This window comes from Dryas octopetala, chromosome 5 (assembly GCF_963921425.1).
Source record: "Dryas octopetala chromosome 5, drDryOcto1.1, whole genome shotgun sequence".
NCBI lineage: Eukaryota > Viridiplantae > Streptophyta > Magnoliopsida > Rosales > Rosaceae > Dryas > Dryas octopetala.
In genome coordinates, this window is record NC_141370.1 from 13,227,382 (window position 1) to 13,252,298 (window position 24,917).

The following is a 24,917-nucleotide window of genomic DNA, read 5'->3' on the forward strand; positions in this document are numbered from 1 at the left end:
GAAATTGATTAGGTCCAAATTTCATTTGACAATGACTGAAATTTCAGTAATGTCAGATACCCATATACATGGCAGAGTTGAGGCTGGCAGATGCTTCAGTAAATGGCATGTCATTTTATTAGGAGAGAGATATTGCAAAACATTGCATTATAATTTGAGGCAAACAACAAAGATTTGTAATTGTAATGAGAAAGTAAAAAGCAATTAGCACACTGAGATCTGAATTTTTGTGCTAATAAGAGTAAAAAGAATACTTACAGTAGCAAAGACCCAGTCTAGGCTAAAAATTCTGGTCTTTTCCCTTTTAATTTGCAAGCAGATGAGAAATTTTGGATTCAGTTTAACCAGATTTGAGCTCTGCATGATGACAATTGACAAGCAACAAGGCAAGGCCTCTATTTTGGCATGGAGAGAAGACATAGGGGAATTGGTTACAGATGTATCTGTATTCCTTTGAAGGATGGAGTTCTATTTTCATGCCAAATCCCCACAATGTAAGTTAAAAAGGGTTTGGAACTGTCAGGTCCAGACCTCAATGCCAAAAAAGTTTTGAGTACTTGAAGGCAAACATTGCCAAACAATATGTAGCAGATTCCCAGTGGATAGATCTCCATTTGACCTCTCAAGCTCAGATATTAGAGCATAGCTAGTATAAGAGAAGTTCAACCATAAGAATTAATTAAGGTGAATATTATGTTGGGAAACACTTTCATGTTACATTCTACAATCAATAGGTGGTCATTACTCATTACATAAACCTGTATAAAAGAAACAGAGGGATAAACTGAACTTGCCCATTACATTGGCAAATTCTCATCACCTCTCTCTAAGTAGTGCCTCAAAAAAAAAAAAAAAAAAACATCAGCTTCAAATCCCTCTCTTTATGTTAAACATCCCTTATTACTTACTATGCCCATCAAATCAGAGAATATGATTCCCCATGTATATTTGTATCTGCAAAACTCATGGGGGCTTAGTGTATGACTATACATCTCCACCTGGGTTGTGAAGCCCACCTTTCCAACTGTGGCCATCTGATTTCTCATCTTCTTCTGCTTCTGTGCTGTCACCTCCTGTTGTAGATTGACCTTTGGCAAACTCACCTGAAAGGAGGGGACCCTGTGGAGAACCAGACTGTGAATTATTTGCCTTAGAATGGTCTCCACAGTGGTCTTGGGGAATCCATAAGCCATTGCCTTGGGCACCGGAAGAAGGTGGTAGCTTTCGGACATGAAGTCTGTATTTCTGCACAGACACAATCACACAAATATATGAATAATTTAATAAACCATTCAGACAGGAAAAGTATGACACAGTAGATGAGAGAAACGAGGTTTGACACAGTAGATGAGAGAAATGAGGTTATACAGATCAAAAACCAACCTGCAAATGGCTTTTCACTTCATCATTAGTGAGACCATCCACTTGCATAAGTTCTCTTATCTGTTTAGGCGTGGCTACTGCAAAACAGAATACACAAATAAGTAAAGGGCACAGAGAATCAGAACATAGAGGAGAATTTGATTCGAACAATTTGAAAAGGACTAAATTCAAGTAGTTTGGCATTGAAACATAAAGAAAAGGACCAAAGACCAAGCATAAAGAATGAAGTATTTTGGTTGTATATATGTTCTAAATAAATAAACCATCCCTTGTTTATAATAGTTCCATATGTGGAAGTGCAAGATTCTTCCCACTAAATTCATTTCCTTAAGCAAATTGTAAGTTGAAAAGACCAAAGACCAAAGACCATAGACCAAGCAGATTTTCCAATTTCAACTTCTTCCCACTACATAATTTTCTCATCTTAATTTCCAAGAAAGCAATATCAATTAGCTTATAACATTTTCTAGTCTAAAGTTCTAACCTTGTGTTCCTCCAAGCTGTTGAAGGGCATCTACAAATCGCCGATGAAGCTCTGGTGACCAGCATCGCCTTTGTTTCCTAAAGGGTTGTTGCTGCTGCTGTGGCTGCTGTTGAGATTTGCTCTGCAATTTCACTTGGCCTGCCAACAAAGATGGACCAGAACCATTTCTGCAACTAGTGCTGCTCTTGGAATTTGTATTCATAGTAGAACCACCAACTTCAGACATTGGAGTCATCAGAGAAAGGCTTGGGACCTGTGAAACCTCCTTGTCTTCCTTCACACATGTCCTTGTAAAACCAGACTCAAACTGTCCCTTGAATGGCACAAATGCCCCTCCCCTGCTTCTCTTATTACTCATCTCAATTGGGTTCTCAGACACAGACCGATCATCTTCCTCATTTCTCTGCCATATTCAAAAAATCGAGAAAACAATGAAAATTACATTCTGCAAAATCCCAATAAAATTGCATTCTTATTATTATTAAAAAAAAAAAACAAACAAGAAAAATTAGAATTTAACCAGTTTGAGTTCTGATACAGAGTCTTGCTTGTTGTAATCAAAGTTGATATTTGTGCTCCAAAGCTGGGCAGAGCTCATCCAGCTCTTCTTGTCAGTATTTTCCTTTCCCAAAACTACCCCTCCATTCTCATCAGAATTACTCTTCAATGGTATGAATTCTTCAATCACTGGCCGATCTTCTATTTCCCTACACTGCATTACTTCCTCTCTCAACCTCTCAATTGCTACAAACCCACCAAACCAAACCAACCAATTATCAAAAACCCACCTCAAAAAATTTAAAAACAAAAACAAAAAACAAATTCACAGAGAGAAACAAAGAGATAAAGAGGAAGATAACCCACCATCCTTTAACAGAAGCATGCAAAGAGGAAGCTCACGCTTGAAAACTTCAATCTTTCTCATTTCATCTTCGAGTCGTTTCACATAGTCATCAAGCTTCGACGACTTCTGAGAGCTGTCTTCAATGGCTGAGACTTGCGCAAGAAACTCGGAGATTGTTTTCGGGACAAACCCCAAACTCGAATCCAAGCTCAGCTCCATTTTCACACTCGGTTTCCTGTATTTTCTCTCTCTCTTTCTCGGTCTCTAGCATTGCCCAGATAAACCTGATAAGGAACAGAGCGACCCCATTTATATGTGTAAGGGAATTTTTCAGATTCAGGACACAAAGATTCAGTACTCGTATTCGGGTCGTCGCGTCTCTGAGTCAACTCGGAAACTCAGATTGTTGACTCGGTCCCGAGTTAAGCGGTGGAATCTTTTGTCCTTTAGAACCCGTACTCACGCAGCGAAAATGTTATGTAATTGATTGGTTTTTTTACTTTTGGTACGTTGGTTGTATTTTTTTTTCATTTTTTGGGGTGCTGCTCCAAGATTCTTCGTTTTAGGTGGGTTAAAAAAGGAATCGACGGCTAAAAGCCACGCACTCGTTGACCCAGGCGTACTATTGCCAGAAGATTAGGGGCAATTTGGGCATTAAACGCAAACATATTCAGAAGTTTTGATAATTCTATTGACAAATGACACCTGAGAATTGTTCAACATACCTAATTACTTTCAACACCTGAGAATAATTAACTATATATATTTTTCCATTTTTAAAAGATGATCCTATTTACTCAAATGGTGATTTATTTTTTTTTCTGTGTTATTTGCATTTATGAATACATGCGTCCATTTATGTACGTATGAGTACTTCTTTTTGTAAGTAATGTGTTCATTAGTATTGTTATTATGGATTCATGTTTATTCGGTAGAGTGGACAAATTATTTTGAGGAAAGTTCATAAATGTTCCATTTATTATTCACCTTGTTCTGCGTTGATCTACGATTTTTTTTTTTTGTGCAATCTTCGTCCACGAGCTGGCTGACATTTACCACTATAGTCCATTTCGTGAAAATACCCCAAATAGACGTCAATTTTGGTTACGTAGGGGGCATATAAAGGGGCAAAATGATAATTTCATGTCCCCTCTTATCCCCTCTACAACCTCGCTCTCTCTCTCTCTCTCTCTCTCTCTCTCTCTCTCTCTCTCTCTCTCTCTCTCTCTCTCTCTCTCATGTCCCTACCACCGGCCCCCACCGTCAACCCGCTGCCCTCCATCCCCTGCCTTCACCTCCCTCCCCCCGCCGTCACCTCATTCCCCTCTGTTGTCTCTCTCTCTCACTTTCTCTCCCCTCTCTCTTTTTGTATCTTTCTCTCTCTACTGGGTGTGAACGCTGCGAGACCCAATGGGTGCCAATGGCTTAGTTGGCTTTCAATCTAGAGGTCGGTGAAGTCGCCGACACTCCTTGGGTTCGGCGTTCATGCTAGTAGAGAGAGAGATAGAGAGTTGCATAAGGGACATGAAATCATCATTTTGCCCCTCCATATGCGCTCCACTTGATCAAAATTGACGTACGTTTGAGGCATTTTGACGGAATGGACCATAGTGGCAAACGTTAACTAGTTCGTGGACGAAGATAGCACAAAAAAAAAAAATTGTGGACCAACATGGGACAAAGTGAATAATAAGTTGACCATTTGTGCAATTTCCTCAATTATTTGTTATAACCGTAACACTATCATGTTTATATAATCGATTCTCGACTCCACGTGTTATCAAGGTCCAACCTATATTATTATAATAATTGAATTGGTTACACCACGAGAGTTATTACGGTTATACAAGTGAGAATATGAAGTATGTTGTCTCACATTAGAGAATTATAGTATTGTGTCAATGCTTATAAAGGTCTTAGGTCTCTTCTCTTATTGGAAATTAATTTTGAGTTGAATGCTTCTAAATTTTTTTATAGTATTAAAGTTAGATTCATCCGTGAGTGTTAAATCGAGTGGCCACACGTACTCTACATCACCTAATATGAGTTCTCCACATATTCAGCTAAATTGCTCTTAAGTTGTATACACCCTACTTGTTGCTTTAAAGTTTTCCTCTCTTGTATATAATCCGATAAATCACATGGAAAAAATTGAATGTTATAAAGCTCTATTAAGAAAAAAAACATTAGAAAAATTGTCAAAAAAATCATTAAATAATAAATGGTAGGTAAAGTCGTAAAGAAGGTAATTTCACGTGTTGCCAAGATAGTTGATACCCACTTAAAGCGACTTTTGACTTTGGATGGATCACCGCATAACCGACTTCTTAGTATTTGTATTGCTTTTGCATTTTAACCACGTTATGGTAATAATTCTTGTAATTTCGTTATCAAATAGAATATTCCTTACATCTTTTTATGTCGGAAATAATTTTTATTACCAACTATGCCCTTGCTCATAACATGAATTGGTATAGAATGTTGGGAACGATTTTGTTTGTTCATGACTTTTGGTAAGGGTTTAAATGTTTAATGGTATTTTCTGCCACTTTAATCAGGTTTCTATGAGGCACTTATTTTCTTGCTTGAGTTATGGAACACTTATTAATAGTTGTTGGGGTGTCAATTTTGCACCCCCCAAACAAAAGGGAAGTCCAAGGGCAGCTAGAAAATGTGTCAAAATAACAGCGTTCGTGTTAATTGCAAAATAAAAGCTTTTTACCAAAAATAAATAAATAAATAAAAGCTACAGTAGAGACTGCTAGTTCACTTTACTTTCTATATCCACAAGAAATGTTCCATTTTTGTCATTTAATATTCTGAATCTAAAAAATAATTATAAGATAGCAGTATATAGTTATGTTACACACTTGCACGTTGCAGCTAATAATTTTTTTTTTTTTTTGGGTCAAAACCTAATAATATTTTCCCGATCATATTGTGAATTTGAATTATTAATTCATTTAACTCTTAACTGAATGTGTATTTTAAATTTACAGTATAACAATTCAAACATTTCATGTTGTTAAACTGTCCAATAAATCATTACCCGTAAATAAAATATTCTTCAATGGGCCAATTGTGAGACATGTATATTGTATGTCCTCTAATAATATATTGGCATTTGTTATTATTTCAAGTAAAAATTGACAATTTGTAATGTAAATAAAATAAATGACGTTATAGCATTGGATAATTAGGTACGACTGTCCCATTTAATACTTTTTTCTGGACCTGGATGTCCTGCTTTGCTTCTCTACAAGGCTAATACTAGGCTCAAATCTGAACTTTTGAAAACAATCTCTTTCCAAAGGCGCCTCAAATTTAAGTCTGCTATCAGCCTTGCAGAGAAACAAGACAAGAGATCTAGTTTCCTTTTTTCTTGTATACACATTAAATATCTTATAAGATAATAGACTATTATGGCTTAATCTTCTAACATTATCCTAATTAGAACTCATCCAAAATGGCCCATCAAAGGCCAATAGTCAACATGAAATAGAAGATAAATACCAAACGTTTGTCATGTGAATTGTGAAAGATTCCTTCAAGCAGCAAAGCAACTTTTCCAAAACTATTTATGGCTCATTCGTTATGGCCCCCGCTAACCACACACAACAGAACAAAGACCCGTGTCACCACCAACCACCCACTGACACGTGGGTCACAACCTCACCAAAATTCTTCGGTGCTTTCTCGTCCATTACAATACATACAATCGCGCGCATGGTTTTCCAGAATTTCATGCCTCAAACATTTCGATTCCTATTGGAAAAGATTCCCTCGCCCTGCGACGGACACGTGTTCAGAGCATCCGGTTTTAAGGGTTGGTAGCTAAAAAAAAGGATTTTGTTGGGGGCTAAAAAAAAAATTAATGTGTTTTAGCTTTGTTGGGGATAAGGATTCTTTGGGGATGGGCTTTGGTTGGTTTTGTTTATTTTCTTGTAGGACAATGCAAAAGATGCTCTCTCATACAATACAATCTGACAACTATTTGCAACCATCCATTATGTTTTAATTGTCAATTATTGTATGATTTCTTGGGTTCTTATTTTTGGTTTTTTGTTGGCTAAAGTGGAAAAAATGAGGAATCCTTGACTTTCTTTTTGGGTGAGATCCTTATAAATAAACAAGCTTGCAAAAAGTACATGAAATAATTTTTTAATGCTCATAGTTGTTTATATGTTTGATGAAAATTAACTTGATCCAAATTAATTACAGTACTCTATAAATCATATAAATTAATGAGTGGAAATATTTATTGAACTTTGATTTGTGATGGAAACAATTTGTTTCATTATAAGTTGTGTCCTATATAAATGTACTTCCTACATTTGCAATTCACATTATATAGATCGCCTATGATAAAATGAAGAGAATGTGAATTTATGCCAATGATTTGCGTGAGTTGTCTTTAGAATCTACATAAGATCATGTTGTACGTACGGTTAGGAATTAATATGGTTCTCATGAATTAAGACATGCAATATATTGTTGTACAGTTTGGACTAGTTTTATAAAACAGTTGCCTCCAGCATACACTACAAAAAAAAAAAAAGGTTTGGGCGACGAACCTAGTTCCTCTCCCAAAGTCTAATTTCGTCGCCCAAGTGTTTGGGCGACGAACTCAGTTCGTCGAGAGTTTGGCCGCCCAATCTGTGACGCCCAAGAGTTTGGGCGATGAACCAGCGAATTTCGTCTCCCAAAGACACCTTGCGCAACGGAGTTTTTTCGTCTCCTAAAGCATATTATTCCTCGCCGGAACATGATTTGGGCGACAAACATAACTATTCATCGCCCAAAATATTTTTAGGCAACGACATTGTTCGTCGCCTAAACATTATTTTGGGCGATGAATAGTTATGTTCGTCCCCCAAACCATGTTTGGGCGACGAAAAATTTCGTCGCCTAAACATATTTTTTTTTAAAAAAAATTTGTTTTTTTTATTTAGATTATATATTTGAATTTAATATTTAAAAAAAATTCTTTATTCAAAAACTATATAAAACAAAATTAATAAATTTATATATCAAAATATCCATACAAAGTAGTAATAACCCTAATAGTCAATCTATTCTAAACTAGTAGCATCATCATCATTCATATCTGACGGAGGTTGATGAGAAGATGGTGGCGGGACAAACCCAGGTATCGCCTTGGTCAATGCAGCATACAACGCCTCCTTCTCCGCTCTCTCAGCTCGTAAGTCCTCCTGCAACTTCTTCACTTGAGCGGACAACCCTGCGACGACTGCAGATGGCTGAGAAGAAGATGAAGACGAAGACGAGGATCGAACATCACGAATCCGCCCATATCCCATGCCGCGTATTTTCTTACCAGACCTAACACCCAATGAGTCTATCATAATACGAAGTCCGACATCGGAATCGGGTACTGGAATCGACTCCAACGGAGTACCCGGAGGGTGCTGCTTGGCCAAGCTCTCCAAATATATTCTCGAGTTGGCCACCATCTCATCCTTTAAAATGTTATATATAGGTGAATAATTTTTAGTTGGATAATAATAATACAGCAACGATGAGATGGAAAAAGTAAAAGTAAAAGTAAAAGTAAAATGAAAATAGAAAATATATTGTCTTACTATATACGAAAATTATCACGATATATAATGTATACATTACTCCTATAATATGGTATTAAGGAAATGTAGTAGTAGTTATTATATAACAACTATAATATATAGTATTAGTTGGCATTTTTGAAAAATACACATTTGAATTAGCTCATAAGAAAAAGCAAAAGAAAATTTATGGGACTTTCATAAAAGAAAAGAATTTTAAGGATAACTTGTATAACTTATGTCTAGTTTTTTATATAAATAATTATTATTATGGCTTTCCTTGTTTCCCACCCTCATTAGTTGATCAGCGGAATTAGCATGTCAAAAATGGGTCTACTATCACAATCACCTATCCAAATGAGTTAGGTTCATTTCATCTGTTCAGATCAATATTATATATACTTGTAATTTGGAAGTTAAACAATGCTCTAATTGCAACCTACTAGTAGGAACTTGTTGTAACTATACTAATTAAGAGCATTTGATCCTCTATATATTGTAATAAAATAAAATAAAATAAAATATGATTATTGAGTAAGTCTTTCTCCTTACCATTAGTTACTATACTTATATTATTATATTAAGACCATAGTAATAAAAGCATTTATTATTGTCTTAACTAATTAATATGGTAGTATTTTATTTGTTTAATAATTGAGCTCATTCTCGACCTCATTTGTTTATTACAATAAAAAACAGTCACATTATTTTAGTTAATAAAAGTCAAGATATAGTTAGTATTTTTAGTATTATTGATATTTGGATGATGAAGATTCACAGAGTACTACAATGAGCCCCTCAACAGTGAGTCCGATTGGCCTCATGTTTAGGCCGGGGGCGGAGCTACATGCGTGTGTGAGGTAGCCCCGGCCCCCAACCTATATATATGTAGCTGAGTAGCTCTATACATATTTTAAGAAAATTTAAAAAATATTTATGACTTTTCTGAAAATTATTAAAAAAATTATATAATGACCTCCTAGTAATTAATTAATGCATTTAAATTCTTGACCATTCCGGAATAAAATTTTAATGTTCGAGCCACAGGCTTGAGGCGAGCTGTTGATTATCTTGGTGCCTTTTTCTTTCTTGTCATTTGTTGCATATGAGTCATATGGCTTATCCTGGTTGGAGACTTGGAGTTTGGTTTGATATGATGTTTAATTTGAACATTTTGTGTGGTCCACGTTTATTTCTTGTTTTACATTGCTGCTGGCTAGCTGTAAGATATGATGTAATTGTTCTCAATCATGAAAAGCATTCGTCCAAAAAAAAAAAAGAAAAAAGAAAAAAAAAGAATATTACTGGTCTGTCAGATGTACATTTTTAAAGGTGAGAGGACCAAATTAATTTGAAATCTTTTTAGAAATGTGAAGATAAATAGACCTATATATATATATATATATACCTATAAACTTTCACACCCGTTTAATATAGGTTGCCCAGCTCCTAATAACCATTTTATTCTGTCTATGCATAATGCATGCAAATATAGATTGATCAAGTACTGGACCAAGTACACATGCATGCTTGTTCTTTTTGGAATGCTTGAATTCTATATTACTATATACATATATATAGCACAGTGCGAAAGGGTTTCAAGGAAAGAAATCTATAGTTTGATTCTAATACGCATTAGGACCCCTATTAAAAGTGAGACAACAATTAGGTTAGAGACAAGACCAGCTAAACAGATAACAACTGTAAACACTAACCATTACTGGCCCCACTTTAAGAAAAAGAAGAAAAAGAGAGGGAAAAGTTATTGCTAACTAGTAATTATGAGCTTGGGAGAGAGGGAGAGAGAGAGAGAGAGTAATTGGGTTAAGTAAAATAGAAAGAAATAAAAAAAAGACAATAATTGAGTTGGAGTTGCAAGTAAAATACAATAATTGTTGCTAATAAGCAATGAGTTAGCCTTCAATAAAGAACTCTTAAGTTAAAAATTTAAAAATTCAATGAAAATATGAATTAGAAATATAATAAACAAACTATTCCATATTTTTGTCTACCAAAAGGTTTCAATGTTTTCCAATCTATCTAAAAAAACTGGTAAAATAATAAATTCAATCAATGTATGTACAAAAATTGCAAAATGGCGTGGTCCATTTTTGTTGCATGCACAAAAATTCAATTATTGATGATGAGCTACATTGCTACGTGTAGACGAAACAGGTAATTTGGTCCTTAAGGAAAGGATTGGATTAGACAAAATTGTGCAGAACATGGCAAACTGATGGACTTAATCAGTCGGTTCGCCGCATAAGAGCTAAGGTGCTAACACGTGTCCCAACAACTCTTTCTTTATCTCCAATGCTTGCTTTTAATGCTTCATCTACGTGTTTTCCACTATCTTTGTATTCTTCCATACGGTATCGTATTACGTACCGCTCGTACTTGGCAAAAAGGGCAAAAAAGGAAAGTGGAAAAAAACAGACTATATTCGCCGTCTGTGGGAATCGAACCCACGACCACGTGGTTAAAAGCCACGCGCTCTACCAGCTGAGCTAAGACGGCTTACTTGTTTGTTCTCCCACTGTTTTTCTATTTGTATAAATTCATATCTATTGCCCAACTATTGTTAGACTTCGGTGGCATATATTTGTTGGGCCTAGACTTCTAGCCCAGGCTTATTTATAATCTGGCTTGTTTCAACTTTCAAGCCCAGTCCTCCTCAACTTGTGATTCAAGCTGAGTAGTGGTTACAATCTTTCACATAAGAGCAGCCCCTCATATAAATGCCAGTGGTAGGCAGGACTAGGGAGGCTTTATATTATACCATTATGGCATTATTCCATTAATGCCACATTTTGAACTTCTAATAATAAGAAACATTGAAGGAGTCAACATCAAAAAGTTGTTTCAACTTATCCTCATATATTAGTCTTCTCTTATCATATAGATTCTTTATGAATATGTTGTTGTAGTATATTAAAATTTTAGTGTATTAAAATGTATGAGAAAAAAGTGATGAATTTATAATACTTTAAGAAAAAATGTGAGTTAATTTTAGTATCAATGTCGATCCATATCGGTGTTGTAATTAACTAACCCATTATCAACAACCAAATTAAAATTTGTTTCACATACTTCCATGACAAGTTTATAAAGAGAGTGGCCGTATAAAGCCACAAAAATACATACTAATTACCATAACATTCCTATATAACACAGCTTTAAAATTCCTTCTCTTGCAATCACTGAGCCCAAATAAAGTTTCCCAAACTGAAGCCTGAATGCAAATAAATATGCTGTAACCTAAATGTGGAAAGTAGAAGTCTCAATGATTTTGAAGCTGGCTATGGGACCCAACAAGTAATGCAAGAGCCATATTTGGAATTTTGGATTGAGAAATGAGAAGACTACTGAGTAGTGCACTAAAAAGGTTTTCAGAAGTGATAGCTAAGATGGATAAGCAAGAGAAATGAATGCAAACAACTGCCAGCCAACAAAAAAATAATGCAGCAAGCAATGAGCAGCCTTGTCACGGAGAAGCTACAGAATAGTGCAGCCTCACTTACACCAAACCATCACAAAACATATCAATGTCAACTCAGAGCTTGCAATGAGCAAACCATAGACTGTATAATGCATATTTATATATATTTTTAATTATATAACACAAACAACATGAGAAGCACATGAAGGCATGTTTGGGAGTACTTTTGTAAGAAGCGCTTTTACTGGAATCACTTTGTTATAAACATTTTTACAAAAATCAAAATGCTTCTTATAAATGTACTTGGAAGCATTTATTAGGACTTGTTTGATACTATTTTTAGAATTGGTAAAAGCGCTTTCAGATTAATAAAAGTGTTTTTTGTTGCGCTTTTAAGTGGTTTTTTGAGAAGCACATGACTTCAAGTGCTTCCTCAAAAAGCACTTGAATTTTTTATAAAAATTTAATGTATTTATGAGTAGAAGCGTTTCTAACAAAAACACTACTAATTATAAGTGCTTCTAAAAAGCAGTGCCAAACGTGCTCGAGGTACTCATCCAGAAAGAGTTCTAAGTGCTTCTAAAATCTTAAAACGCATTTATTTTTTTTTCCTAACACAAGGAAAAGACTTTTTAACTATTTGAAAGTTTTTTTTAACTCTTTTAAAAATACTACCAAACATGACAGAAGCATCTTTCCTAAAGAAGCATTTCATCAATAAACAAAAAAATATGTACTTGTTATTGTTTTTTTGGCCATGGTAGTTGTTATTGTCTTAATTAAAGAGAATCGTATTCTTGACTCTGTCTTCACTGCAAAGCAATCTTTTCGATCTTGCACAATTTTATATATATCTCTTCAAAGTTGTCATGATCTCATATGCATGCACGATATATGATAGAATATTGTTCTTCTACCATATTCTAAATCATTTATTATTCCTTAGTTAACCACAGTTTTATACTAGACACAATTATTGATGAGGGGCTTCAAACTTATATAATTTATATACATCTTCAAGCAAATAGCTAACCACAAAGTACTTTTTTAATTCTCTCATAAAAACCTGCAACTTGATTTTAATTGCTTCGATCCAGAGACCAAACTATGGAGGGCTGGACTAGGCTATAGCCCGGCCCAGCCCACAAAAGAGAGAGAATTAACAGTAGGGATTGCCAATCTGGGGGTAGAGAGGTAATTTGATCTACATGCATGCATCATATCCTTTTAAAGAAATCAATATCTTAGGGAGAAGAAAGGACATGAAATTCAACGTCCCACTCATTAGACAATAGCCCACAAAGCATTATCCTTTGCTTACGGACTTATTTAACTTTATCCTATTAAGCCTATATGTTGGTCCAACCGTCCAAAAGGGCCAAGAGAAAAAAGAAAGGGGCTGAGTTTTAATTAGAATAATAAGAACCTGAATCAGAATAATTGAATAAAGGTACCTTCAAGGGAATCATTCCAGATTCCCACAATTGTAACTACAATAATTTCGTCCCAACTAGAAAAAAGAACCCCAATAAATTCTTGACCAAACTTACAATTGTTATAAGACTAGGGTGGATGTGGTATTGGGCCATTGAATGCGGAGATTATTATAAGGTTTTATAGGTAGTGATTGGTTGGGTCAAATGGAATGGAATAACTCATTCTTTTTGGATCATTTGTAATGTTTAGTTCCCACATAGGAATGGAAAATAAGTATTATTCTCGTTTAGTCATTCAACCAAAACATATTGAGTATTCCCAAATAATATGGTAGTGAGGTCCATTCCATTCCTACAATACACTTAATTAAGACTTAGACATGAGATTCAAGATCTAAAATATGAGAATTACAATTATGAATTTAAGACTCTAAATTTAAGATTTTGAACTTAAAACGTAAGTCTGACAATCAACAATTCGAGACTCTCAAATAAAACCTTAGATTTGTCACTCTAATCCAACATCAAGACCAGAAGTCTTGAATTTGAGCTTCTGGTTTTAAAGTTATTTGGGTTCGAGGTCCATGTTCAAGGTGTCATGCCTTACATCTCAAGTTTGACATCCCAAGTCCTTGAGTCTTTGGCTTGGGATCTTTAATTCAGGTCTTGAGTTATGGGCTTTTGATAGTGGTTTTGGATTAAGTTAAGAGTCATGATATTGTGTGTATTTATCCATCTTATACTTTTTTCCGTTACTTTCAATAACATATTAATTGTATTTAATTTCGTTTTTGTATGCCTAAAATAATGACATTTGAATTAGAAGACTCAAATATTTGTTTTAGGGTGTCTTCAAATGAAATATGAATATCTTTTGACTTCAATTAATGTTTGTTTTACCTATTTTTCAAATTTGGTATACATAGAGATCGATTTATTATTGCTATCTTTGCTATGGATCAAAATACATTTATTTTTGCAAACTACTGAACATTAGGGTTTTGCTTGGCCTTGGAAACAATAAAATAAATTATTCACTCAAATTTTCATGAAAAACAAAATAAATATCTAAGAAGCATAAAAGCCAAAACACCAGCTAAGTGTAAAACGACCCTAAACTCAGCAAATTTGGCATCATATAAAACCCCCCTATCTTCTTTTCCATTTTTGATCGTTTTGAGTTGGTATCTCAGATGCCATCATCACAAGCTGCCTTGCCAAACCGGGCAATACATTTTAGATTCCACTGAATATCCTCCGCCGTGTTTCAGAGGATTACGCACTCGACGGCTGAGTTTAGTCTTCTTGATTAAAGATCCTCCGTCAGATCTTGGCCAAAAAAAAAAAAAGATCCTCCGTCAGATTATTTCACCAAATTATCTTAACCTGCGCTGCGCCGCAGTGGATCGCTCCTCTTGTCAGAATTATCCAAGATGGGGGTATTTTCGTCATTTCAGGAGAAAGCCTAGGCCAATTAAATCGACAAAAACAGACAAGCGAACCAACCAATCAGCCGCCAGAAAAGGGAGGGAAGAGGAAGGGGAAGGCCATGCTGCTAGGAAAGCGACTAATAAGCAACCTACTCCGAAACGGCGCCGTGTCCAAGCACTGAACCTCATAAACGACGCCGTTATTTTGTCCCATTCCACCATGTACCCAGTAGATATCTCATTGGAACCATCATTTCCTCTTCTCTAAGTCACCATCCCCTCCACGGTTAATCTCAGATTACCAATCCATCGCCGATCACAAAAAATACTCAGCCAAGCCACTCGACGAGTCAACCGAGTTCCAAACTCAGTCCCCCGAGTCACCACGGATCTACGGAACCGAGTCACCGATCTGATTGCCGTGACTAGCGCTCTATACTGAATCTGACGTCGTATCTGTTCTTGCTCTTGAGCTTCTAATGTGACCGGCTTTGGTAGGGGCAAAGTTGTAAATTTGATCGAAATGGATCGGGCTGCGGTGACGGTCGGGCCGGCCATGGACATGCCGATCATGCACGACAGCGACCGGTACGATTTTGTCCGAGATATCGGGTCCGGAAATTTCGGTGTCGCTAGGCTGATGAGGGACAAGCAGACCAAGGAGCTCGTTGCCGTCAAGTATATCGAGCGCGGCAACAAGGTCAGTTTCGTAATTTTGAACTTTCATATTTGTTGGGGGCGGTTTCAACTAAATTTTGAAGCTCGTCCATTTAAGGAAATTTCGGTTCGCCTTTTTCAAGTCGTTGGTGTTGTTATGGTGTTGTTTTTCTGGTTTCTAATTTTAGTATAGTGATCGATTTTGGAACTCATTTTTGGGGGCGGTTTTACCCTTTTTGTCTTTATTACACGCATTTATTTCCTAATACTGTTGAAGATCTTAATAATTTTTTTTCCATTAATTAATGCATTGTGATTAATTGTTAGAGAAGATAATATTCCGTACGACGACTGTACGAGAAACTAAAGAACTTAAATTTCTGAGTAACATATTGAGGTATGCACCTTTGGGTGATAACTGTATTGAAAAATTCTTATATGATTAACTAAGATATGCTAGTGGGTAGTACATTACTACTAGTTGAAAAAAATTGCTTTTAATTAATTGTAACTCTGTTGCTAAAAATGGAATGATAAGATTTTGGAGCACTTGTTTCTCATGGTTGTGCTCTGTCTTGCAGATTGATGAAAATGTTCAAAGGGAAATAATTAATCATAGGTCTTTGAGGCACCCCAACATTGTTAGGTTTAAAGAGGTTAGCTTTTTCTTAATGAGAAGATTTTTGGTATACATTTTTCTTATGATAGAAGGCTAGTTAGCTGCTAATCTGCTTTGAATTCAACTTTATAGGTCATTCTGACTCCTACTCATCTGGCCATTGTAATGGAATATGCTTCTGGAGGAGAGCTTTTTGAGAGAATATGCAATGCAGGGCGCTTCAGCGAGGATGAGGTTCATATTTGAATATCTGTGATTCTTCCCTGTCTCCCTTTCTTCACTTCTTTACTTGGCATGTTGAATATTTGTGGTTTCTTTTTGTCCAGGCTCGCTTCTTTTTTCAACAACTTATATCAGGAGTCAGTTATTGCCATGCAATGGTATTTAAATCTTTCTTTTCTGCTGTTGTAAGACTTATGTGTTTTTCTTGGAATGCCAAATAGAAAATTTATTTGGATGGTTACTTTCCTTGATGAAGCAAGTGTGCCACCGGGACTTGAAGTTGGAAAACACTTTGTTGGATGGAAGCCCAGCTCCTCGTTTGAAAATATGTGATTTTGGCTATTCAAAGGTACTAGTCATTTTTCTCTTTCTTGTTTATTTAGAAAATGCTTTGTGTTCAGATCTTTAATTGGAATAAAGTGAACTAAGGGCTAATACAAATTAAACTTCTAATCTGCAGCACTTATTTGCAAGATTCCCACATATCAGTTGCCTTGAATTTTGAATTGATCCAGAATTCTCTTTAACTTGTTAGAGACCTTATTTCTAATGTTAGAGCTCTCAAGTTAAGGAAAATTACATTGATCATGTGGTTTCTAATGAAGGTGTGTAGCTTAGTTGGTAAACTCATTTGGCAATCCAAGGACCTGGGTTCGAATTCTGCCTTCAATGTGTGTCCCATAGATCCAATGGGCCTTCAGTGGACAATAAAAAATGGAGTAACATACCTTTTGTTGGCCATTGTGGTTTCAGAAAAATTTCCTTCATTTTAGTGTTTGTTTTTCTTATTTTATTGTGGTTTGATGTGATCTCTCTCTCTCTCTCTCTCTCTCATGCATGCATTTTCTACGCAAGAGTTAGGTCTAAGGCCTACCTGATCCCTGTTCCACCCTTTTATTATATGCTCTGTGTGCATATTGATGGGGTCATACTTATCTAACCATTATTCATATCATGAGAGATAATGATCTGCTCTGATACCTGTATAAATGATCAAGAGTTAACTTATTATAAATCCATTTGTATGGCTATATGGGATCCGTATGTTTTATGTATCTGATTATGGGTATTTTTTCAGTCTTCAGTGCTTCATTCGCAACCAAAATCTACAGTGGGAACTCCTGCATACATTGCTCCAGAAGTATTACTGAGGAAAGAGTATGATGGCAAGGTAAAAGAATTCTAAAATATTTAATAATTCATAAGTTCTGATTTCCCTTAGTTTTACCGACAATGTTAAGGGGTAACCATTGACTGAATTTATATTTCCCTGATTATTGCAACCAACAAATTTATTTAACCATTGGCTAGCATTCTGCTTTGGAGTAGTCCATGAAGGCTGAAGCTGAAATTTTGATAATAATTTTGTTTTATTTTTTTCTTTCTTTCCCATTTAGATGTGTTTTATGGGACTGCAATTTGAAGAAGTCCCCCATACTTATGTTTCTAACATATTCTCTCTCACATACCATTCCAGCTTTGCATGGCTCCAAATAACTTTTTAGCACTGCGACTAAAATGAATCAAACAGTTTTGTCTTACATGATTTATTGTTGCTTAGTTACTTATTTTACATTGGTCAATATTCACTTTTTCTGGGGTCGTACAAGTTTGAGCTGCAGCCAAACAGGTGTTCAACCGTAAAAAAGAAGGCAATTACCTTGTTTTTGTCGTATTAACACGGGATCCTGGGATGGGATATCAGATATAGTCCTAACCTTTAGCCTTTTTCATGAACAGCTCCCAAGAATCAAAATCTGTGGTTGCACTTGATAGCCATAGTGTTTTACCAATGCACCTGATAATACCTCTTGATGTGATTCAGACGTCGATGTTAAAGTCCCCTCCATTTTTATTATTAGAAATAGACATGAGTTTGCATTCATCTTCTTTTCATGTTAGATGGTTATTCCTTAATTTTCATTTTGTATTTCTATGCCTATCACGAAAAAACATTGTGATAGTTACTGACTTCACTTTAGGCCTGCTTAAATGCATCCGTTAATGTGTATTACAGCTCACGTCTGGACTTGGAGCTTGAACAGAACATACAAACAGTTGGTCTTGCATATCTTCTTTTCTTAACCCAATCTTATTTTCATATCTATGAAGTGAATTTTTTATAAGTTTCAAAAAGTGTTAAAACCTCTATTATTGAATCGAGAATTTTTTTTTTGATCTTGTGTTACAATATCAGACTGCAGATGTATGGTCGTGTGGGGTCACCTTATATGTGATGTTGATGGGAGCATATCCTTTTGAGGATCCTGATGAACCAAAGGATTTCCGGAAGACTATACAAGTATGCATTTGGCCTTATCAATACAAAATGTCTCTTAAATGTAAATCGCTTTGACTCAAGATCTGTTATTTATTGCCTCCATGCAGAGAATACTCAGTGTCCAGTATTCCATTCCAGATTCTGTTCAAATATCTCGCGAGTGTCTAGAACTGATATCAAGAATTTTTGTCCCAGATCCTGCTGCGGTTAGTTTATCTTATCCCAGAGTAGAGTTTGTTCTGCACTACAACTTGAGATATATGATTTGTTATTGCCTTTTCCTTTTATTAAAACTTGTATCTTGTATAGTAGCATATGAATATGTATAAACTTCACAGTTAGGAGTTCTAAGGCCTTCTGTTTTTCAAGGGGGCTGGCAAGTATAAATTTCCATGTAGGAGTTCCTCAGGAAATTTAACCTGGAAAAACTGTTTCAACTTAATACATTTGTTATTCTCCCAAGTTCCCGTTATTGAGCACCTGGTGCCAGGCATTGGAGAAATATTTGGACTTTGTTACATGTCAATAATACACCAGAAAATTATGAACTTACATGCTTATACATAGAGAATTATCTTGAAAGTTGTTTCTTTGTTCTCTTGTTTTAGGCAATTCAATCAGTAGAGAACTTGAGAATCTCGCTTGTTTCTTTTGCTTTCTTTATTATTGGTTGTGACCTTGTTCATGGATATGTTTGTAACAGAGGATTACCATTCCTGAGATAAAGAACCATGAGTGGTTCTTGAAGAATCTCCCCGCAGACTTGATGGATGAGATGACGATGGGTAACCAATTTGAAGAGCCTGATCAACCCATGCAAAGCATTGATACAATCATGCAAATAATTGCTGAGGCCACTATACCAGCAGTTGGAACTCATGGTCTTAGCCCGTTCCTTGATAACTTTGACATGGATGACGATATGGATGACTTAGATTCAGAGTCTGAACTAGATGTTGATAGCAGTGGGGAAATAGTCTATGCAATTTAATTGTGGTGCTTTGTGGATGTAGTCGGAAAAGATTACTACAAGTGTAGTTCTCTGGGGCCCTATGGATCTGTGAAAAATTAGCAAAGAGAATGTGCAATAGAGTGTATCTGATAGATTAGCGTAGATAATACGACAGTGGAAGACATTATGCTATCATCAATGCTCCTTGGAGTCTGTCATATATTTATAACACGTAGTTGTATACCTTTCTTTATGTGTGGAGGAATTTGAGTTTTAATGCTATCTGAGGGTGGCAAGTGATGGATCTTTACTAGACACATGTTAAAATCCACACCCTCCCTTTCTGTTTAACTTTTGTCTATTTATCGCTTTTGCTGCTTTGCATTGGTTCTATAATTTAGTTACTACTTTCTTCTTGTTTGTTTTCTTGTGGCATAAAGAAGGTATTTATACTATGTAAGGCAGTCGACTTGCAGTTATAATATAAATATTCATAGATTATTTCCTTTCTTGCTTGTGTATTTTTGCCCAACTGTAGCAGGAAAGTTAAATTGTGTAATATTTAGCAACCCGAAGTTTTACAGTTGGTTTACTACACTGTTGGTGCTATGCAATATCTCAACAAAACATTAAGGAAAAGAAAAGGAGGAAATCAGGAGGAGTTTGAAACACATAATCAGACGTTGCTTCGCTGTAACCTTTATTGAGGAAAGACAGGTTTCAAGATTGAAGAATGTGGAGTCAATTTAGGTTGATATCTTCAAATTTGTTTTGACTCTTGCCGCCTCTCTGGCGTTGCTTGCTGAAACCAATTCCTTCTTCACATCCCCTGTCCTCCGCATGGTCACTACATTCAATCCAACTCTCCGCGATGGAGGTTCAGGTACTGCACTACATGAACCTTTAATTTCCGTTTGATTTTGCACCACAATGCTAACACTCCGTTCAATGGTCTCGATCATCTGTAAATTTCTTGCTTTTACCAGTAACTCCCTCTCATGCATTGCTACCCGTTCTCTCAATATTCTTAACTGTCTTTGAAGCAATGCATCCAATTGATTGAGTTTGAAGTTGTAGCTACGCTTTTTGTAGCCGGTCCACAGACTAAGCTTGGAGCACTTGCGAACCAGCTTTACGCCATCCGCCAGTTGTGTTACGAAATCTTTTAGTTCCTCCAATGGGCGATCCAATACCTTATTATGTTGTGCAATCTCTTCTATAAATGGTTTCAAGTAGTTCAGTGTGAACTTGAGATTTCCAAGGTGGCGTTTAAATGTCCTAATATTTCTGCACTCCACTTCTTTAACTGCATCAAACAGCATCCCAAATTCTGTATCAGCCCTTCTTTGCAATGTCTCTGTATTACTTCCTGAAAGCAATGTTGCCTCCTCCATAAGTATCACACCTCCTGCTTTCTGGTGCAGTAACTTGTTTATTTTAAACAGTCTTCTATAAATCACTCCATCAAGTTTGTCTTTCTTTGTGCTTGCCTCTAAAAACTCCTTCACGTCCCTCGCTTTCTGCACCTTGAGTTTTTCGAGCAGTCTTTCGAGAGACCTATCCAATACAACAATGTCGTGGTGGGTGTCATGATCATTATCTATTATGCAGCAGCAGCAGCAGTAGTTCCACTCCCACTTAGGAAACTCGGGGAGCGTGGCAACGAGCTTTACGCCCTCCTCCACTCGTCTTTTCAGATTTTCTATTTCTTCTTTTCGGAGATTCAATTCCAGTTCACGCTCTCCTATCAAACTACTCTGCTCGATGCACAATTGTTGCAAAGAGTGTATCGTGAACCTGAGATGTTCGAGAATGTGTTGAAACTTGGTACTCTTTGTAATCGCTTGGCCAACGACAACGTCCAACAGCCTAAATAGTGCTCCTTTGATTAACTCCTGTGCCCTCATAATTGTAATTACGTCAAAATCAATCTAACTAAACTTTAATGCAAGAGTAAATATTGCTCGCACCTACAGCTTAAACTTAAAGGCAAGAGAGGGCTATGTATGTGCCCTTAGGGAAAAGGATTTCTAAACCTAATCGGAAACAATAATGCTATTGAGTTTCAACTTGTATCTAAATTTATTAATCCTAATTCATGTGGTACATGTCATGTGCCACGTCATCTTTACTAATTCTTTGTTTTAAATGCATTCGACTAGAAAAGGCTAGAAATATAGAGAGAGACTTGCCTATCCCTGTTATTGGGGATGTGGCATCACCTCTCTCTCAACCTCTCTCTTTTTTTTTTTTTTTTTTTTTTTTTCTCTCTCTCTCTCTATGTGATGCCACATCCTCATAACTGGATAGAAAAGTTATTTCAAAAAATATAAAGTGAATAAGACCAGAAAAGGCTTTTTTATTTAACCAACATGTGGACTGAATTTGCTCATTCGGTCATAGCTTAACAAAAGCAAAGCCATCACCCTTAGTAAATATATTGACATGGGCCAAATGGTTTTATTTTTATTTTTAAACAAAGCCAATATAATTATGGGGTGTATTCAATTGAGATTTTAATAGAGTTATAGATTCCTGCAGATTCTATAGATTTTGTGGATTCTTATGGAATTTCATGGAATCCATCAAAATTTAAGGGGAAAATGTTGAAATTCTCATGACCTTTGTTTTATGTTTGAAATTTATCAAAATTCATCAAAATCCACCACTTAATGAAATCCTTTAAAATCCATGCGAAATTGAGTGAATCTAAATTTCAATGGAATCTTTAAAATTATAAATTGAATATACATAGATTTATATGGACTTTTAAATTCTTTTAAAATCTATTAGAATCCCAATTGAATACACTCCCTTTAATTTAAGCTAAGTAGATTCCAGCAGGAGGAATCCTATTAGAGAATCCGTTTCCAAAGAACAAACTCTTGTTTCTTAATAATTTGCAGCACAATTAAAACAAAGTAATCACTACTGTATGAAAGTAGGATACACACACACACAAAGGACGAAGTAAAGCAACTAATGGGGTGTTTGGTATTCTATTAAAAAATTACTAGCTAAATCATTGAATATAACAGTGGAATTCAGAGTAAAAGAAGTTGTAGACATATTTCCGGCCAAACTACCAGAATAAAGTAACACGTACCACACACTAAACAAAAACAGAAAAGCTTAATATAATTACAACAAATAAAATAATGATCTCTATAACTCATCAGGTGAAGTAACTCATCAGGTGAAGCGATAAATCCAAAATGAACAATTTCTTAAAAACACATCCACAGAGAGATCGAGAAGGTAATACGTTCTGCAAGAGATTAATTTATTCCCAGTGAACAATATAGTTACAGGACAAAATATGAATTACATGAAACAAAATATAAAATATAAAATTCAGAAGCAGGCCAACATGAGGAACGCATGTAAGAAAAGGTGATAAATAAATATCAACTAATTAAAAGAAAAAAACACATGAGAAATTATAATTCTAGATGTAAATTGCATACATTTCTTGCAGTTGCCTCATTTTGACGTAATTATACAATAATTATCACCATTAACCGTTTGAGGTTAATTTTCCGAAAGAACCACATGCAAGAACCAGACAATCAAATGTTGAAGCAACTCTCCAACATTACATGTAAGTTTCTTGTTTGTGGGAAAATCCACATCAATCCGAACAGCCAATCACAGCTCGACACGTGGCTGGTCAACATCCACCTCGGAGTTTGACTCTCAGTGGTCAAAACTTTGACCCCCACGTCATCACCACTCGGCATCGCCTCTGCCAGCTCAGACCGGATCTCCACGCCGGCCCTCCATGTTCGGTCCGAGCCGAACCGATGATCTTCCATGGGATCGAGTGTCCATCTTCCCACGATCATCCCGGTCCGGCTCGGCTCGGCACAGGAGATGGCCTCTTTTCGGGTTCTGGCGTCGACCAGTTAGAGCTCGGAAAGACCCCCAGTCTATGGGACCGGCTCGGCCTGGAATCCCATGCCCGATCCGACCACACATGGACTTCGTGTCTTCACATGAAAACATGTGTTCGTATCGGCTCGGCTCGGCTCTCCGCCGCCATTCCCAGGAAGATCACGATGGGACGAACCGCCACACTTGAATGCACCTGACACAATCTTCTGACAGACAGAATATCAGGCTTGCATTCATGACTGCTGGACAGTTTGCCTGGACCTTCCAACCTTGCATTTAATGGAGCATTCAATGCAGCATTCAATGCTGAGGAAGCAAGCAGCTGAGCATGCAACTAGGTCTGACCAGGTGCGTGGGTCTCTGGCAACCATTCATTCACATGCAGGTAACTTATTCATTAAGTTTTCCTTTGCCTATATAAGGCACCACATATGCACAAAATGAAGCAGCTAGCAATCTATCAATACACACGCTAAACACTTTGTATTTCCATCCAAGAAAGAGCCTACCCAACTTGCTGAGAATAACCCAGAACATTTGCCTTGTTCTTCCCATTCTCCCAAGTTCTTCCTTTGTTCTTCCTCATCCACCATCAAACACCACCACTGATTTCATCATCGGAGTGTGTTTGGCTGGTACCACACCGGTCCATCTCCTTTGATCTTGTTTTTGTCTACAGGAAGATCTCAATCAGCATCCACTTCATCATCCAGCGAAGCACTTGATCAGCCAGATCAGCATATCTAAGTTGTTGCATCTACCTTACGAGAATTTGCATCAACAGATTGGCGCCGTCTGTGGGAAGCTGACTTCAGCCGTTGTGTTCATCACCGCAAACGCTAAGCTCTTCCTCCACGCAAGTCATCATGACTACCATATTTCGGGACACCAGTTCTTCTTCAGGAGCGTCTCAGAATGATGAACAACATCAGCCTGAGACACCTGAGAAAACGAGGGGAGCACAACTCCCCAGGACGCCAAAGTCCAAAGGTTCCTCCAAAATCCGAGCCGCTCACAAACTCCTTAAGGAGAGTCAGCGACATCTGGCCGCTGAGAATGCACTCCTGAAACAGAATAACGAGCTGCTCGCAAAACAGGCCGAGCTGGCCGGGGAACTTGCACGCCACCGCGCTCAACTTGAGAATAGTGGGGGATCGGGCTTCCGATCGCGCCGGACCCGAACCGAGCAGGAGGTCCTTTCGCCGTCTCCTTCTCGGCAAAGCACTCCTGCCGAGCCGAACGACCAGACCGATCAGCAGGACTCGGATCACGTCTTCCCGGGCTTCGAGGACATGCCCCCGGCCGAACAGGCCGAATGCCTGAACGCCCACCGTCTTCTTCAGCAAAAACAGGCGGCTTTCGGGAAACGTGCCCCCAGGAATTCGGGCGGAGACCGTGCCGACCCGAATACAAATCGACGACCCCCGGCCCAATCAAGGTTGGGGGCCAACAGTCCTGCCGGTTCGGCCGAAACCAGGGGCCCGATTCGGAATAGACTCGGCCCTATCGCCAGTCAGGATCCTTCCCCATCAGGAACTCACTCGGGGAGGCGATCAGTGAGCGACCGACTGGGGTCCACCATGATCATGTCGGATCGACAACCGGCAAGCGAGAGGCTCACTCGTCAGCCGGTGAGTGAGAGACTCGGCAACCAGGCCGAGTGCTCAGGGGAAAATGCGGCCGAGCCGACCCCG

The 24,917-nt window shown here is 37.2% G+C and overlaps 2 protein-coding genes and 1 non-coding gene across 3 annotated transcripts; 1 reads left to right on the plus strand and 2 right to left on the minus strand.

Moving 5' to 3' along the window:
• Positions 1–687: 687 nt before the first annotated feature.
• On the minus strand, positions 688–3,017 carry LOC147284486 (Homeodomain-like superfamily protein). Its single transcript, XM_086242902.1, has 5 exons — positions 2,732–3,017; positions 2,388–2,611; positions 1,868–2,270; positions 1,384–1,460; positions 688–1,245 (listed from the first exon to the last, which is right to left on the minus strand). The coding sequence occupies exons 1-5, from the start codon at positions 2,928–2,930 to the stop codon at positions 985–987; spliced, it is 1,164 nt and encodes a 387-aa protein (XP_086099028.1). The 5' UTR covers positions 2,931–3,017; the 3' UTR covers positions 688–984.
• Positions 3,018–10,737: 7,720 nt separating this feature from the next.
• On the minus strand, positions 10,738–10,810 carry TRNAK-UUU (transfer RNA lysine (anticodon UUU)). The gene has a single exon. It is a non-coding gene; the product is annotated as a tRNA-Lys (tRNA).
• A 3,882-nt stretch (positions 10,811–14,692) lies between these two features.
• Positions 14,693–19,634, plus strand: SNRK2.3 (sucrose nonfermenting 1(SNF1)-related protein kinase 2.3). Its single transcript, XM_086242903.1, has 9 exons — positions 14,693–15,298; positions 15,837–15,911; positions 16,007–16,108; positions 16,201–16,254; positions 16,353–16,445; positions 17,175–17,267; positions 18,294–18,398; positions 18,485–18,583; positions 19,081–19,634. The coding sequence occupies exons 1-9, from the start codon at positions 15,122–15,124 to the stop codon at positions 19,366–19,368; spliced, it is 1,086 nt and encodes a 361-aa protein (XP_086099029.1). The 5' UTR covers positions 14,693–15,121; the 3' UTR covers positions 19,369–19,634.
• The last annotated feature ends 5,283 nt before the right edge of the window (positions 19,635–24,917 follow it).